The sequence below is a fragment of the Oncorhynchus masou genome, chromosome 24 (genome assembly GCF_036934945.1).
Source record: "Oncorhynchus masou masou isolate Uvic2021 chromosome 24, UVic_Omas_1.1, whole genome shotgun sequence".
Taxonomy (NCBI): Eukaryota; Metazoa; Chordata; class Actinopteri; order Salmoniformes; family Salmonidae; genus Oncorhynchus; species Oncorhynchus masou.
Genome location: NC_088235.1, coordinates 49,412,106 through 49,426,282, shown reverse-complemented (window position 1 = coordinate 49,426,282; position 14,177 = coordinate 49,412,106). Strand labels below are relative to the sequence as shown.

Here is a 14,177-nt window from a genome sequence, read left to right as displayed (position 1 = left end):
ACCTATGTAATGATCATGCTGTTTAATCAGTTTATTGATATGCCACACCTGTCAGGTGAATGGATTATCTTGGCAAAGGAGAAATGCTCACTAACAGGTAGGTAAACTTTTGTGCACAAAATTGGAGAGCAATATGTTTTTTGTGCTTATGGAACATTTCTGAGAACTTTTATTTCAGCTCATGAAATATGGGACAAACACTTTACATGTTGTGTTTATATTTTTGTTTAGTGTTGCAAGTAATTTTAGATTGATGTTGGCAGCAAGTATTCCATATGCATCCACACCAAATGTTACTTAGTTGTTAGTGCAATTTTTATCCTGTTATACTGTAAGTTAAATTTATAGTATCTTTATACACTAGTACTTTATAACTATCACATGTTAAACATAGCATTTTGTATTTGAGGTGTTTTATGTTACGGTGAATAATCAAAGAGCCTTGAGAGGCAATTCAATAATTATATTTATTTGAATACACATCTTTATTATTCTATATAAAATTCTGGGATAAACTTCAAAAGGAATCCATACAGAACTATGCTGCATTTCAAGCTTTATTATTGCCATCTACAAGGGAGACCATCCAGTGCAACCTAACTCTATAAAGAAGTCAAATACCTCCATGTTAATTGGTGCTCCTGACTGTTGTTGAAGCCATATAAATAGAAGGGGACCTGCAGTTCTGTTTTGGAAAATATACATAAAAACCTTCCATCTCAGTCATAATTAGGAAATGCAAAGGAGCGCCAATATATCTTGTGTTAAGCACAAGGGACTAGAAACATAAATGTGCTTATAAAACCCTATTACATTTAGCAGAAATCTTACATGTTTCCCTGCACAAAACCTTGAAGTTAAGACAAGGTAGAAGGTCAAATTAGGATTAAAACTTGTTACCTGCATGCTCTCTAGTCACACATCTATCACGTATTTATATAAAAATTGCCTGAATGATCTAGGCTCAGCTAGTCCCTCTGCTGAAAACAACATATGGCTTCTACTGCAGTGAGGTGAATTGTCCCAGTACTAATACAGCCCCTCTATTCCCTCACATGTCTCCTGTGGCTTACACTAAGCCCTCATCACAAAAAGGCTTGTGAGGAAAACACCAAATACCTACCCATTTAGTTATCGTCTAAAGCTTGTCTTGTCTCCTCCTGTTAAGGTATGCTATGTGAAACCCAGAGGTTTTGTGCTCGTCTTTTTACACATGGGAAAATAAAAAAATCATGTCATTAGAAAAGTACAAAGCAGCCTGACGAAGCGTGTCAGTGTGCAAAATGCTTTTGACTTCCCATTACCTGCATAGAATCACTTAAGAGTATAGAGATAGATCAGAGAAAAGAACAGACAATATACATTCACACATATACATCTAAACCATAGATACAGTACACAGTACACACAATGCCGTTCAAAAGTTTGGGGTCACTTAGAAATGTCCTTGTTTTCCATTAAATCATACATGAATAGGAAATTGTCAAGACGATGACAAGTTATAAATAATGATTTCTAATTGAAATAGTAATTGTGTCCTTCAAACTTTGCTTTCGTCAAAGAATCCTCCATTTTCACGAATTACAGTCTTGCAGACCTTTGGCATTCTTGTCAATTTGTTGAGGTAATCAGAAGAGATTTCACCCCATGTTTCCTGAAGCACCTCCCACAAATTGGATTGGCTTGATGGACACTTCTTACGTACCATACAGTCAAGCTGCTCCCACAACAGCTCAATAGGGTTGAGATCCGGTGACTGTGCTGGCCACTCCATTATAGACAGAATACCAGCTGACTGCTTCTTCCCTTAAATTGTTTTTGCAAAGTTTGGAGCTGTGCTTCGGGTCATTGTCCTGTTGTAGGAGGAAATTGGCTCAAATTAAGAGCCGTCCACAGGGTATGGCATGGCATTGCAAAATGGAGTGATAGCCTTCCTTCTTCAAGATCCCTTTCACCCTGTACAAATCTCCAACTTTACCACCACCAAAGCACCCACAGACCATCACATTGCATCCACCATGCTTGACAGATGGTGTCAAGCACTCCTGCAGCATCTTTCCATTTTTTGTGCATCTCACGAATGTTCTTCTTTGTGATCCGAACAGCTCAAACTTAAACTCTGTCTATAACACTTTTATCCAATCTTCCTCTATCCAGTGTCTGTGTTCTTTTGCCCATCTTCATCTTTTCTTTTTATTGGCCAGTCTGACATATGGCTTTTTCTTTGCAACTCTGCCTAGTGGTGTTATGCGGGTACTATTTAATGAAGCTGCCAGTTGAAGACTTGAGGCATCTGTTTCTCAAACTAGACACTCTAATGTACTTGCTCAGTTGTGCACCGGGGCCTCCCACTCCTCTTTCTATTCTGGTTAGAGCCAGTTGGCGCTGTTCTGTGAAGGGAGTAGTACAGTTTATTGGTAATTTCTTGCATGGAATAGCCTTCATTTCTCAGAACAAGAATAGACTGACTAGTTTCAGAAGTTTAACAGTTTTCAGCTATGCTAACATAATTGCAAAATGGTTTTCTTATGTTCAATTAGCCTTTTAAAATTATAAACTTGGATTAGCTAACACAACGTGCCATTGGAACACAGGAGTGATGGTTCTGATCAATTTGATGTTATTTTAATGGTCAAGAAATGTGCTTTTATTTAAAAAACAAGGACATTTCTAAGTGACCCCAAACTTTTGAACGGTAGAGTACATACCGACATACAGGTGGTAAATGAGACAGTTTACTATCTTTGGCAGCCAGGGAAGGTGAGAGTTCCAAAATACAAAAATAAGGCTCTCGAAAAACAAAAAGCATCAATAAATAAAATCACCAAACAGTACATTGTACAAAAGATCTGCTTCTGTATAAAGTGTCGTTTGAGAGCACCGTTGGGATTGGAAGCAGGGCTTGCACCTTGCTGTGCTGAGGAGAGTGTGGTTGGAGAAGGTGGAGGTGGGCGAGGTCAAAGCAGCTACAACCCAGGTCTGCTACTGCGGGACATGAAGCCACCCCGGTTTTGGGAGCTTGCTGGGACTGAAACAGGCACCAGTAGAGCTGAGAAGAGAGGAGAGCAGGACAAAGAAGACAAGTGTTAATGAGCATTGATAGTTAATACTCAAATTCGTCTCTATTTGAAGATAACTACTTTCCTTGTAACCGGAGGCTACGACCGAACTCTCTCATAAACATACTTAATTACCAAACACAACCCAGCGACATGTTTAGTTAACGGTGTGGCCGCAGATCTTTTTTTCACGGATTAAAGGTCCCGAAGCGTCGGGGCATGTGCGGATCACCGTCCGTTCTGCGTATGTGCTTCCTTACCTCTACTTTATGAGCACATTTGAGGTCTCCTTCCCTTCACATTTCCCAGTCAATCGTGAATGATCATTTCAAGTTTTACCAACCGTTTTATCTCAATCAGTTTCATGGGTATATGCATTTAGATCATCTTGAGTTGTTCAATGGTGTTTTGAATGATGTTCAGTGAGCACATTTTTGAGAAAATGGTGCAAACTGTAGCATAGCCTGCCTGTGTATTTTGCCTAGTGGCGCACCCTTTTGAGTTTTTGCCACAAGAAAGAAAAATGGAGTGGTGATTTTGTCTTACAGTAATGTTATACTATGACTTTATATTATGTGATCTTGCAGACATTGATTCAGCTTTGATATAACTTTATTAAATGAGACCTGTTCGCCAGAGTAGACTGTTCTTTACAAGTAGAGCAGAGAAAGCATAAAGTTGTGAATAAACACAAGCGTAGAAGCTTCGGGATCTTTAGTCTGGGTAAATAAAGGTCTGTGAGAAGTCAGATCCGCAGCCACAGCCTTTTAGAAATGATGAGGACCACTGGAGATGCCTACTGACCTGGGGGAGGGGCTTGTGTATCAGGCTCCTCCTCATCTTCAATGGGGGAGTGGCCCAGGGGGTGGTGGGCAAAGGAGTTCAGGAAGGAGGAGCTGCTGATGCCTAAACTGATGCCCGTCACTCCGATGCCCAGAGAGTCTGCCAGGATACCAGACAGAAACTCAATCAGTCGGTCACAAAAAGAAATGTGTAGAAACTGTGTACAGTATGCAATGTAAAACGAGGTGCCCACCTGTACCCACAGATGCCCTGCCAGGACGTCCCTGTCCAATGTTGTCCAGCACCGTGAAGGAGCGGCGGTAAGGGGTGTCTGACTGCAACAGAACCCAGAGTTAAATCTCACTGACTGGGACGCAGGCAAACATATTCCACATTCATCCTTTACAAAATAAACCTACAAAATATACCAAAATCATGCTGTAGTGGTAATAATGTGTGACTACCATGTGTGACTATAGCCATACCCTGTAGGTGTGGGTGGTGTTGGGACGGGAGAATACGTCCAATTGATGAAGCCGATCCCGAGGAAGCAAACTACCTGCTTCATCTGTAACAGCACTGTGGGCACGACTGGACAAGTCTCTATGCCGCTACACAAAATAAAATTGTGTTGTGTTATTAGCAGGTGATAGTATTAAGTGTTTTATCAAGTCAGTTCAAGATGTACAACTAGTATGCAGTTTTACTCGTCCCATACCTGAGTAGGTCTGAAGTGCTGTCCAGAGTGCCTGGGCTCAGCGTCCCCAGTGCCGATGGGAGGAAGGAGTGTGTTCCTGCTCAGAGGCATCGGAGCAGAGGCCAGGCGGTCACTGGCTGTGGGTCTGGAGAGAGTAACAACTCTGTTCACCTTCCACGCTTTCTATAAAGTTACACAAGTCCCTTTAACATGGAGCAGACTGAAATCTCACTCCACACAAGGGTAAATTATATGCTCCACACAGATATTGTTCCACACAAGGTTCATGACAAGTTCATCTGTTAGGGTGCTTAGCCAGTCACACACACACACAATTCCTCACATCCCTTCTCCTCCATTCTGCTGAACAGAACGCCACAAGGCACAAGTTAAAAGGCAAACCGCTTTCAAAGTAATCTCTCTGCACAGACGGTTCTCCAGCTTCAGAGCGATAGGAGAAGAAGAGCGAGGAAGGAGGGGTGTACATGGAGGAGGACAGGGACCAGATGGAGATTGGTTAACCCTCTTTAAGTTAACTCACAGGCGCGTCCCACGGATGACCTCCTCCATGGAGCCAGCGGCACTGGACTGTGTCAGGCTGGGAACCAAGGGCAAAAGGGTGCGTGGAGGCGGGTTACGGCGTCTGGCCGACTGGGCAGGGCGGGACAGGGAGGAGGAGTTCTGCTCTAGCACCCGGCGAGGACGTGGCTTGCTAGACGGAATCACGGTGGACCCTGGCCTATGGGTCATCACCCTCTCCTCAGGGTCCCTAAGAAGGAAAAGGAAGCAATTAACCTTTACTCAAAGTAAGATTTGCATACACACCTACATATCCATAGCTAATAACAGTCTCTTCACCTCTTATTTAATAAGACGATAATAGGTAATCGGTAATAATAGTGGTTGACCCCTAGAGTTAGCTACTAATGCTACACTCTACTAATAAAGATTCTTATACTAAATAATAATACAAAAGATTCTTATACTAAATAATAATACTAATAAAGATTATTATAGTATCAGCAGGAGTATGATCAGTACTTATGGTCTCCATACTGGGCTCTCTCCATCACTCCCAGGTTCCTCTGCTGCAGGGGGATGCCGTGGATGACTATGAGTTCGTTGAGGTTGTGATGTGTCACTGCCGCCTCTACAGGGACCCGACTGGACTGTAGGAGGGAGGGAGGCAGAAGCCGATACAGAGTAAGAGTCATTCACCTAAAGTGGTCATTCACCTAAAAAAGACTACAGCCACCTCATTATCACTACAGACACTTGCACGTCACCTTAGCCCCAACTCAGCGTTTCTACATGCAACCAAGTGGAGAGGACCTACAACCACCCACTTGAGACCAAACAAACAATTAGACAAAAAAGTAAATTAAAGCAAGAATTAAGTAAGTAAAAGCATTCCAAAATTGTCATTGATACATTAAAAAAAATGACAGAAACGGGTGTACATTTTTTCCCAAAAACTCAACAGTTGGTTTAGAAGTAAGAAAGTGACTAAAATTGGTATGGTTTGAGTTATTCAACAGGCACAAGCACATTCAGTCTAAGAATGAATAAAAACATGCCGCTGTGGATGGCGTCGATCGGCAACATTTTGCCTCTAGGTGAGAGTTGCATACAGTAGATGATTTTTTCTGCTTTTTGGATTTCCGTCTGGGCTTGTGCTTTGAGCCCCTTGATTTTGTGGTCTTTGGGGGAAAAAACGGATGACCAAATGAGAGAGTGAGAGAGAGAAAAGGAGGTAGTAAGGAAGGACAGATAGGTGGTTAAAAGGGTGTGGAACAGACCAAGGAACAAGAAAGAGTAGGGGACAAAAAGAAGGAAAGAAAAAATGATTCAAGTTAATGAACTATCTGATAGCCTTAAAACAGAGTGAGAAAAACTCCTGACAGCAGGGGAAAGCAATTCAGCATCAGTGTGTGACTGTGTTTCCAGTTTTGAAAACTAAGCCTAAACTCTCAAACTAATCTGAAAGTTATTATAGTCCATTCACAGTGCTTAGTAATATATCCTATTGATCTAAATCCTACATCCTAACAGTAGGATTTTCCACTCTGCGGAGAGGTAGACCCATTGGTGGTCCTTCTCCCCCCTCTCTGGGCACTGACCTGGGGTTGTGGGGTTCCTGTTAGCTGGGGCACCCTGCTCTGGCCCAGCCTGGGGAGCAGAGTGGGCAGTGTGGACAGGAGCAGGAAAGGGTTCTGAGCATCTGACTGGGATGGGCTGAAGTTCACTGCATTTTTCTCGTCATCTGTCAAAAAGAGGATGTAAAATACTGTCAACACAAGCTCAAGCAACAGATTATGCTGTGGGTATGGCATCATTTGGCAATGATGGATTTCTTGGTTTAAAAGTAAATTGCAAGTCTCTTTGTTGAGTAACAGAACACTAATGTATGACCCAGCGTTGCCTATAAGACATTGCCCTGTGGTTCTACCTGACACACAGCCCTCCCAGTGCCTGCGGACCAGCTCCTCCATCCAGCCAAACAGCTCTCGCCACACATCGTCAAACAGCAGGTCGAGGACTGCCTGTCTGCGACAGCGATAGGGAGACACCGGAGGCAGGCCATACCACCGCCGACCAGCCCCCATGCACCCCCGCTCCCACTTGTCATCCCTGTAAAGGTCAAACCATAGATTAAACCATCAACACAACAGACCTGGACAAAGTTATGTCAAATACTGTCAAATACAGAGCTTGGTTTAAAGTTACTTGGTACCCTTAGGGTAATCCCAAAAGTAGGCAACAAGCTCAATCAACTGCACCATACTGTAAATTGTTTGAAATGCCCCTATAGATATACTGGAGGGTACTAAACAGGAGAGCCGGGAGGTGACCCACAAATCCCTGCAGTCAAAGGCCAGGTACTCCTCCATCAGGCCTTCAGCCTCGATCACCCTGGGCCTGTCATGACCTCTGGATCCACTGGGAGTACCAGGGGGGTGGTCAACATCCTCACTGGGCCTGGACAGCACAGCCTTCCTACCTTGCACACACAGACTGGACACACAAACAACACGGTTCCTAAAAAGCATCAGTCCTAATTTTTTGGCTAGCCAAAGTAGCCTAGCCAGTACATGTACGCCTTGCAAAAAATACAAATAAATAATACATATTATTTTATATATTTTTGGGGGATGCCTGTTCTGCATGTTATTTTGGCATTAATACGTGTCACATGAGTTTGCAAGCAATGTAAAAATGTTAATTTTTTTATTTTTAATGAGTTAATAAAGCCACATACAAACTTCTCTTTTTCGGTTTCTTGAGTAAGGCCTGGCTCAATGCTTTCTGTGGTGGTGGGGCAGCCAGCGGAAAATATGGAGCGTAGGTGTTGGTAACGTTCTCTAGTTGAGCCGTGATTGGCTCAGTGTTCTGTCACTCATTGGGAAACTACGTCACCGCCAAATCTAAGGGTAGAGCTCGCAAATGCAAGCCCTTTGGGTGCTGCAATTAGAGTTACATTAGAAGTGCCCATCCAAGAAGGCTCAAGGTCATTGCCCACAGATAAAATTATATCAAACCACATTATATCTACAGCAGCTTTGATTGGACTGATCATGTCAACATCATACTTTTAAAATATTGAATCAAGTTGACAATCTACTGGCACATCCAGTCATTTTAATCCTTGTCATATGAAGAGAAATAATGAAGCGTAATTATAGATAAAATGTATTGGACATTGGACATAAACATTACATAACAAGTTGGAGATTGCAAACTCAACAATGAGTGGTTTGGAAGGAATCAGTGGCTAACTGCAAGCATTTCAAAGCAATCACTAGCCTGTTAGTCAGTGGAGTGGGTGTGTGGTCCCAGTTCTGGGTTTAAGGGTCCCTTTTCCATTCAACATTGTCCATGCTGTCAATCCAGCATGATTTCTGCCTCGCTTTAAACAACTGTTAACTTGGAACTGGGAAATCTGACTTCAGTGAGTTCAAGACAACTGGGAACTCTGAAAATAACTAGCTAAAAAAGACAAGTTTGGAATGATCATCTAACTCAGAATTGCAAGTCTGGAATTCGGGCCTCTTTCTAGAGCTCCGACCTGAAGATCAGTGACGTCATCATGACCCCCCCCCCCCCGCAACTGACGCATTGTAACTTACACACGCTGACTTACTTAAGTTGACTTGCTGTTTGACAAGCCACACAGTATGTAGGTCACAAAAGCACAAAGCAAACAGACATCCATAATTGATGGGTTAACAGCATCAGTAGTCAGTGCTCACTCTGTGCAGGGGCCAGGCTTGTCCTTGTCCTGGGGCTTGCTACTGATGCTGTCCTTTAGTCCAGCTGCACTGCTGCTGGCTGTCCCGGGCCCCTCCCCTGAAGTGGCGTACCACTGGAAGCCCTCGTCATTGGGACACACCAGCTGACTACCCAGAATCCTGTGGGTTCACATAGCAGGGTGGAGGGGGTCAAACAGTGATTACAACCTAAATGAATCAAACTGATAGGAACATGTATTAACCCCCCCAAACACACACTGAGCCAATGGTTTATGATATCTTATTGGGAATGGGGCCCAAGGGCTTTGAGCCTATAATTATGTGGCAAGTAGTTTCTTCTCAGGTTTGAAAACAAATCTAAATCAGATTCATCTTAGGTACCTTCAAGTTGGAATGTTCTTTTAAGAGGTATACCTTTATTGAACCCTAAGTACTTTTCAGTGATACATTTGCAGGTGAATAGTGTAGGAACAAGGCTAGAGTGGCTGTAATGTGTGACAGTGTGTGAGAAGTGAGAGGTGAGGGGAGAGTAGGGTGAGTACCCACCGTAGGTGAGGGAACCTGAAGGCCCACTGATGGCACTCATCTTGCAGCCCCCGTAGATGTGCCCCACCCCGCCCCTCATAAAGCTCCTCGTCAATCTCCTCAAACATCTGCTGCACCTGTCGCGCCGCCACCTTGTCAAATTCCTGAGGGATGGAGGGAGGGAGAGAGGTAGAGAGAGAGGAGGCCCTGCAGAGGAACACTATGACAGAAGGCAGTTGCTTTTCAAGCTAATCAAATATTAGCAGCACATCGCTGAGAGTCATTTATGTCACAGCAGGCGATGGGCTCCTAGTGCTCCCAAGGAACTGTGTGTGTGGCAGTGTATGAGTGATCGTGCTGGAGTAATTGGTATCATGTGCATATGTTTGTGAGAGACAGAGAGTGTGTGCCTGCACAGGCAGGTTGTTTACTGTAGAATATAAATTAGGATTATAGAAGTATGACTCCTATGAGGCATTCTGAGGACATGGCTGTGTGTAAATACATCATGGAGTTTTTCAAAAGTTTCTGAGGGCAAGCTCTAGAAAGCTAAAAATCACCATGAAGTGAAACCATGAGGGACCTGACCTCTGCAGACAGAGTAGACTGTAAGTCATTACAATAGAATATGATAAGGCTAATTGAATTGAAAACTGTATAAAAGACTGTTGTAGCATTCAGCATGGCTAGGCCTAGCTAGTGCCTTCAGAAAGTATTCACACCCCTTGACTTTTTCCACATTTTGTTGTGTTACAGCTTGAATTTAAAATGGATTAAACGGAGATCGTGTCACTGGCATACACACAATACCCCATAATGTAAAAGTTAGTTTTATTTTTTACAAATGAAATAAAAATGTAAAGCTGAAATGTCTTGAGTCGATAAGTATTAAACCCCTTTGATATGGCAAGCCTATAATTGTTCACCAGTAAAAATGTGTGCAATAATAGTGTTTAACATGATTTTTGAATGACTACCTCATCTCTGTATCCCACACAAGTCAGTTAAAAACAAATTCTTAATTACAATGACGGCCTACCGGGGAACAGTGGGTTAACTGCCTTGTTCAGGGGCAGAACAACAGATTTTTACCTTGTCAGCTCGGGGACTCGAACCTTAGATATAAATATATGTAAGGTCCCTCAGTTGAGCAGCGAATTTCAAACACAGGTTCAACCACCAAGACCAGGGAGGTTTTCTAATGCCTCGCAAAGAAGGGCACCTTTTGGTAGATGGGTAAAAAAGCAGACACTGAACAGTCCTTTGAGCATGGTGAAGTTATTAATAACACTTTGGATGGTGTATCAATACACCCAGTCACCACAAATATACAGGCGTCCTTCCTAACTCGGTTGCCGGAGAGGAAGGAAACTCTCAGGGATTTCACCATGAGGCCAACAGTGATTTTAAAACAGTTACAGGGTTTAGTGGCTGTGACAGGAGAACTAAGGATGGATCAACGACATTGTAGTTGCTCCACAACACTAACCTAAATGACAGAGTTAAAAGGAAGACTGTACAGAATAAAACTATTCCAAAACATGCACCCTGTTAGCAATAAGGCACTAAAGTAAAACTGCAAAACATGTGGCAAAGAAATTCACTTTATGCCCTGAATATAAAGCATTATGAATACATAACACATCACTGACTAGTACTCTTCATATTTTCAAGCATGGCGGTGGCTGCATCATTTTATGTTATGGGCAAGGATAAATCCTGTTAAGGCTGCTGCGAATTTTCGCAGCTTTTTGTTAAAAATGGCACAGCATTTCAACGTCCTGCTAGTCATGCCAGGAATATAGTATATGCATATGATTAGTATGTGTGGATAGAAAACACTCTGAAGTTTCTAAAACTGGTTAAATGATGTCTGTGACTATAACAGAACGTGTTTCGGAGTCGAAATCACAAGGAAACCTGATTACAAAATCGGCAAAGAAAAAAATCAATCCTCCAGTCTCTGTATTGTCTATGGCAAGGTATAATAGATAGCGACCGGCTTACAGTTCCTACAGCTTCCACACGATGTCGCCAGTGTTGTGAATTCTATTCAGGTAAATCCTTGGTCAGTTGAGTAATAGGCACATCCTGTTATGGAGTCTCCCAGAGGAAGTTATGAAAGGGGGAAACTGGAAGACGATTTCCAAACTTGCAGCTATTGAATACAGATCTCTCCGTGATCAATTTGATCGTTTATTAACGTTTACTAATACCTAAAGTTGGATTACAAAAGTAGTTTGAAGTGTTTTGTCAAAGTTTATAGGGAACTTCTTTAATTTTAAAAAATGACGTTGCGTTTGGAAACGGGAGTTTTTTCCTGGATTTCACGGTGTTCATAAATGGACATTTTGTGTATATATGGACCGATTTAATCGAAAAAAATACCCAATTGTGATGTTTATGGGACATATAGGAGTGCCAACAAAGGTAATGAATGTTTTATATTTTATTTCTGTGTTTTGTGTAGTGCTGGCTACGTTAATTTCTTTGTTTACTTCCCCTTCGTGTGTTTCTGGGGGCTGCATGCTATCAGATAATAGCTTCTCATGCTTTCGCCGAAAAGCATTTTACAAATCTAACATGTTGGCTAGATTCACAATGAGTGTAGCTTTAATTGAGTACCTTCCATGTGTGTTTTAATGAAAGTTTGAGTTGTATCGAGTACTATTAGTTGGCGCTCTGGAATTTCCGCTGATTTGATCCCTGTACAGGTACAGCAGCCATAAAAGGATAAGGGAGTTTTTATGATAAAAATAAACTTAGAGCTAAGCACAGGCAAAATGCTACAGGAAAACCTGGTTCAGTCTGCTTTCCAACAGACACTGGGAGACAAATTCACCTTTTAGCAGGACAATAACCTAAAACACAAGGCCAAATATACACTGGAGATGCTTACCAAGATTAAATTGAATGTCCCTGAGTGGCCTAGTTACAGTTTTGACTTAAATTGCCTTGAAAATCTATGGCAAGACTTGGCTGTCAAACAAAGATCAACAACCAACATGACATGAATAATGTGCAAATATTCTGCAATCCAGGTGTGCAAAGCTCTTAGAGACGTACCCATAAAGACTCACAGCTGTAATCACAGCCTGTTTTCACTTTGTCATTATGGGGTATTGTGTGTAGATGGGTGAGAACAAACATATATTTAATCCATTTTGAATTCAGGCTGTAACACAACAAAATGTGGAATAAATCAAGGGGTATGAATACGTTCTGAAGGCAACATAAGCGCTTGATACTCAGAACATAGGGCAATTGAATGGTAAGATCCAGCTGAGAAGGTGAGGCGAGACTCACATCATAGCCCCAGGAGAAGACAGAGCTCCTCTCTGTAGAGATACCCGTCTCTGTGTAGCTGTGGATCCCAGACCAGGACCGTGTCGTGTCTCCAGTAGTGGCCGTTGGACAGTCTGACCGGCAAGAGGCTGCAGATGTCATCTCCGAGCTGCAGAAGAGGACAGACATTGTTTACATGTTGCTGTACATTACAGTGTTGTGTGTTGTCAAGTGTGTGAGGGAATCATTTAGACCAGATTATGTAACTAACTGGCTACCTCCCTCTTTATTGTCTCCTTGCCTTCACGCATCTAAACAGGATATGTGAAAGCAAAATTGCTGCTCCCTACAAGTGTACCTGGTATCGCCTGCCTGATTCTTTGAGAACAGGTCATACCTGTTGTAAGTGGAGACAGCTTCCTGAAGGTCATGGAGGAGGCAATGGGGGAGGAAGTCATTGTCTACCTCCTCTGGGAGAGGGTGATGGTCAAGGCTGCTTCGGGATATGCCCCGACTGCAGAGAAAGGAAAATACAGCTTTATTAAACATGAGTAAGCAATAGCATCGATAGATACATAGATATTTCAATCTAATACTATATTAGGTTGATATGTATTGTTGTAAAAAAATTACACTAATCCCAAACAAACAAGGAGTTAAGCATGAGGTGGGACTTTACAGAATCAATTTAAAGCATTAAACATTATCCTATCCCCTTTGTGGAGGCAACTGACCTTGGTGTGACAGATGGGCTGTCAAAAATGTGATCTGATCAATACATTCTCCTTTTACATTGTCATACGATCATGGACTGTGCATTGGCTAACGTTAGCTATTACTTACCAACAATGTAGCGTTAGTCAATCTAGGTTAGCTAGCTACCAAATCAGTATCTCGAATGACAGAAATGACTGTAGGCAAAGAATGATAAGCTTGGTCATTAGTAAACAAGCTTGCTTTACTTACACCTCAAGATTGTGCGATACTGTTCTCCTGCTGTATCGCGAAATCATTCTCCTTTTTCTGTTTATCGGCTCATGCCCTCCTGTGTGTCCTCTCTCGTCGTGCATCCCTCTGATTCCTGTCCCCACTTTGTCTTTTGGAAGAGGTTTGCCATTTTTCCCCGACCGCAGGTCAATAAGTACACACTTGCAAGTTAGCTAGCTACTGTAACGTTAGCTATCTGGCCTCGTTGCTACTGAACTTATTGAGGCTAACAGTAATTGCAGCTAACTTGCTAGCTAGCTAACGTAGTTATTCTAGATAACTGAGAAAGAGATGTATTGATCTACAATATAATATTTCAAACAAACCGTGGCCTACAAATGTGTTTTTATGTTTCAGCGCAAGTGTAATAATATATACCAATATTACAGCATCCATTACTACTAAAGAGGATTATTGCCACAACAACAAGGATGTTATGGACACCCAATCCATAGGCCTGATGGGAAAAACATTTCTATCTCGTCTCATATGAGCCATCTCCTTAATATAAAAGACTACAAATCCATATGCTCTGTGCGATTTTCCTATCGCGCTCCTAAAATCTATCCGTCTCTCACCGGGGAATTTTGA

The 14,177-nt window shown here is 42.3% G+C and overlaps 1 protein-coding gene across 4 annotated transcripts; it reads right to left on the bottom strand.

Annotated features, from left to right (window-relative positions):
• Positions 1–448: 448 nt before the first annotated feature.
• Positions 449–14,063, bottom strand: LOC135512295 (protein FAM149B1-like). Of its 4 annotated transcripts, none has more exons than XM_064934177.1 (16): positions 13,566–14,063; positions 12,997–13,113; positions 12,621–12,768; positions 9,336–9,478; positions 8,790–8,948; positions 7,396–7,554; positions 6,989–7,170; positions 6,660–6,802; positions 6,117–6,239; positions 5,581–5,708; positions 5,081–5,308; positions 4,561–4,684; positions 4,328–4,453; positions 4,096–4,177; positions 3,864–4,001; positions 449–3,049 (listed from the first exon to the last, which is right to left on the bottom strand). In XM_064934177.1, the coding sequence occupies exons 1-16, from the start codon at positions 13,667–13,669 to the stop codon at positions 2,967–2,969; spliced, it is 2,187 nt and encodes a 728-aa protein (XP_064790249.1). In that variant the 5' UTR covers positions 13,670–14,063; the 3' UTR covers positions 449–2,966. The 4 variants fall into 4 exon arrangements, with proteins under 4 accessions (XP_064790249.1, XP_064790250.1, XP_064790251.1 ...); XM_064934178.1 differs by having other exon boundaries at positions 5,596–5,708; XM_064934179.1 differs by lacking the exon at positions 6,117–6,239.
• Positions 14,064–14,177: the final 114 nt, after the last annotated feature.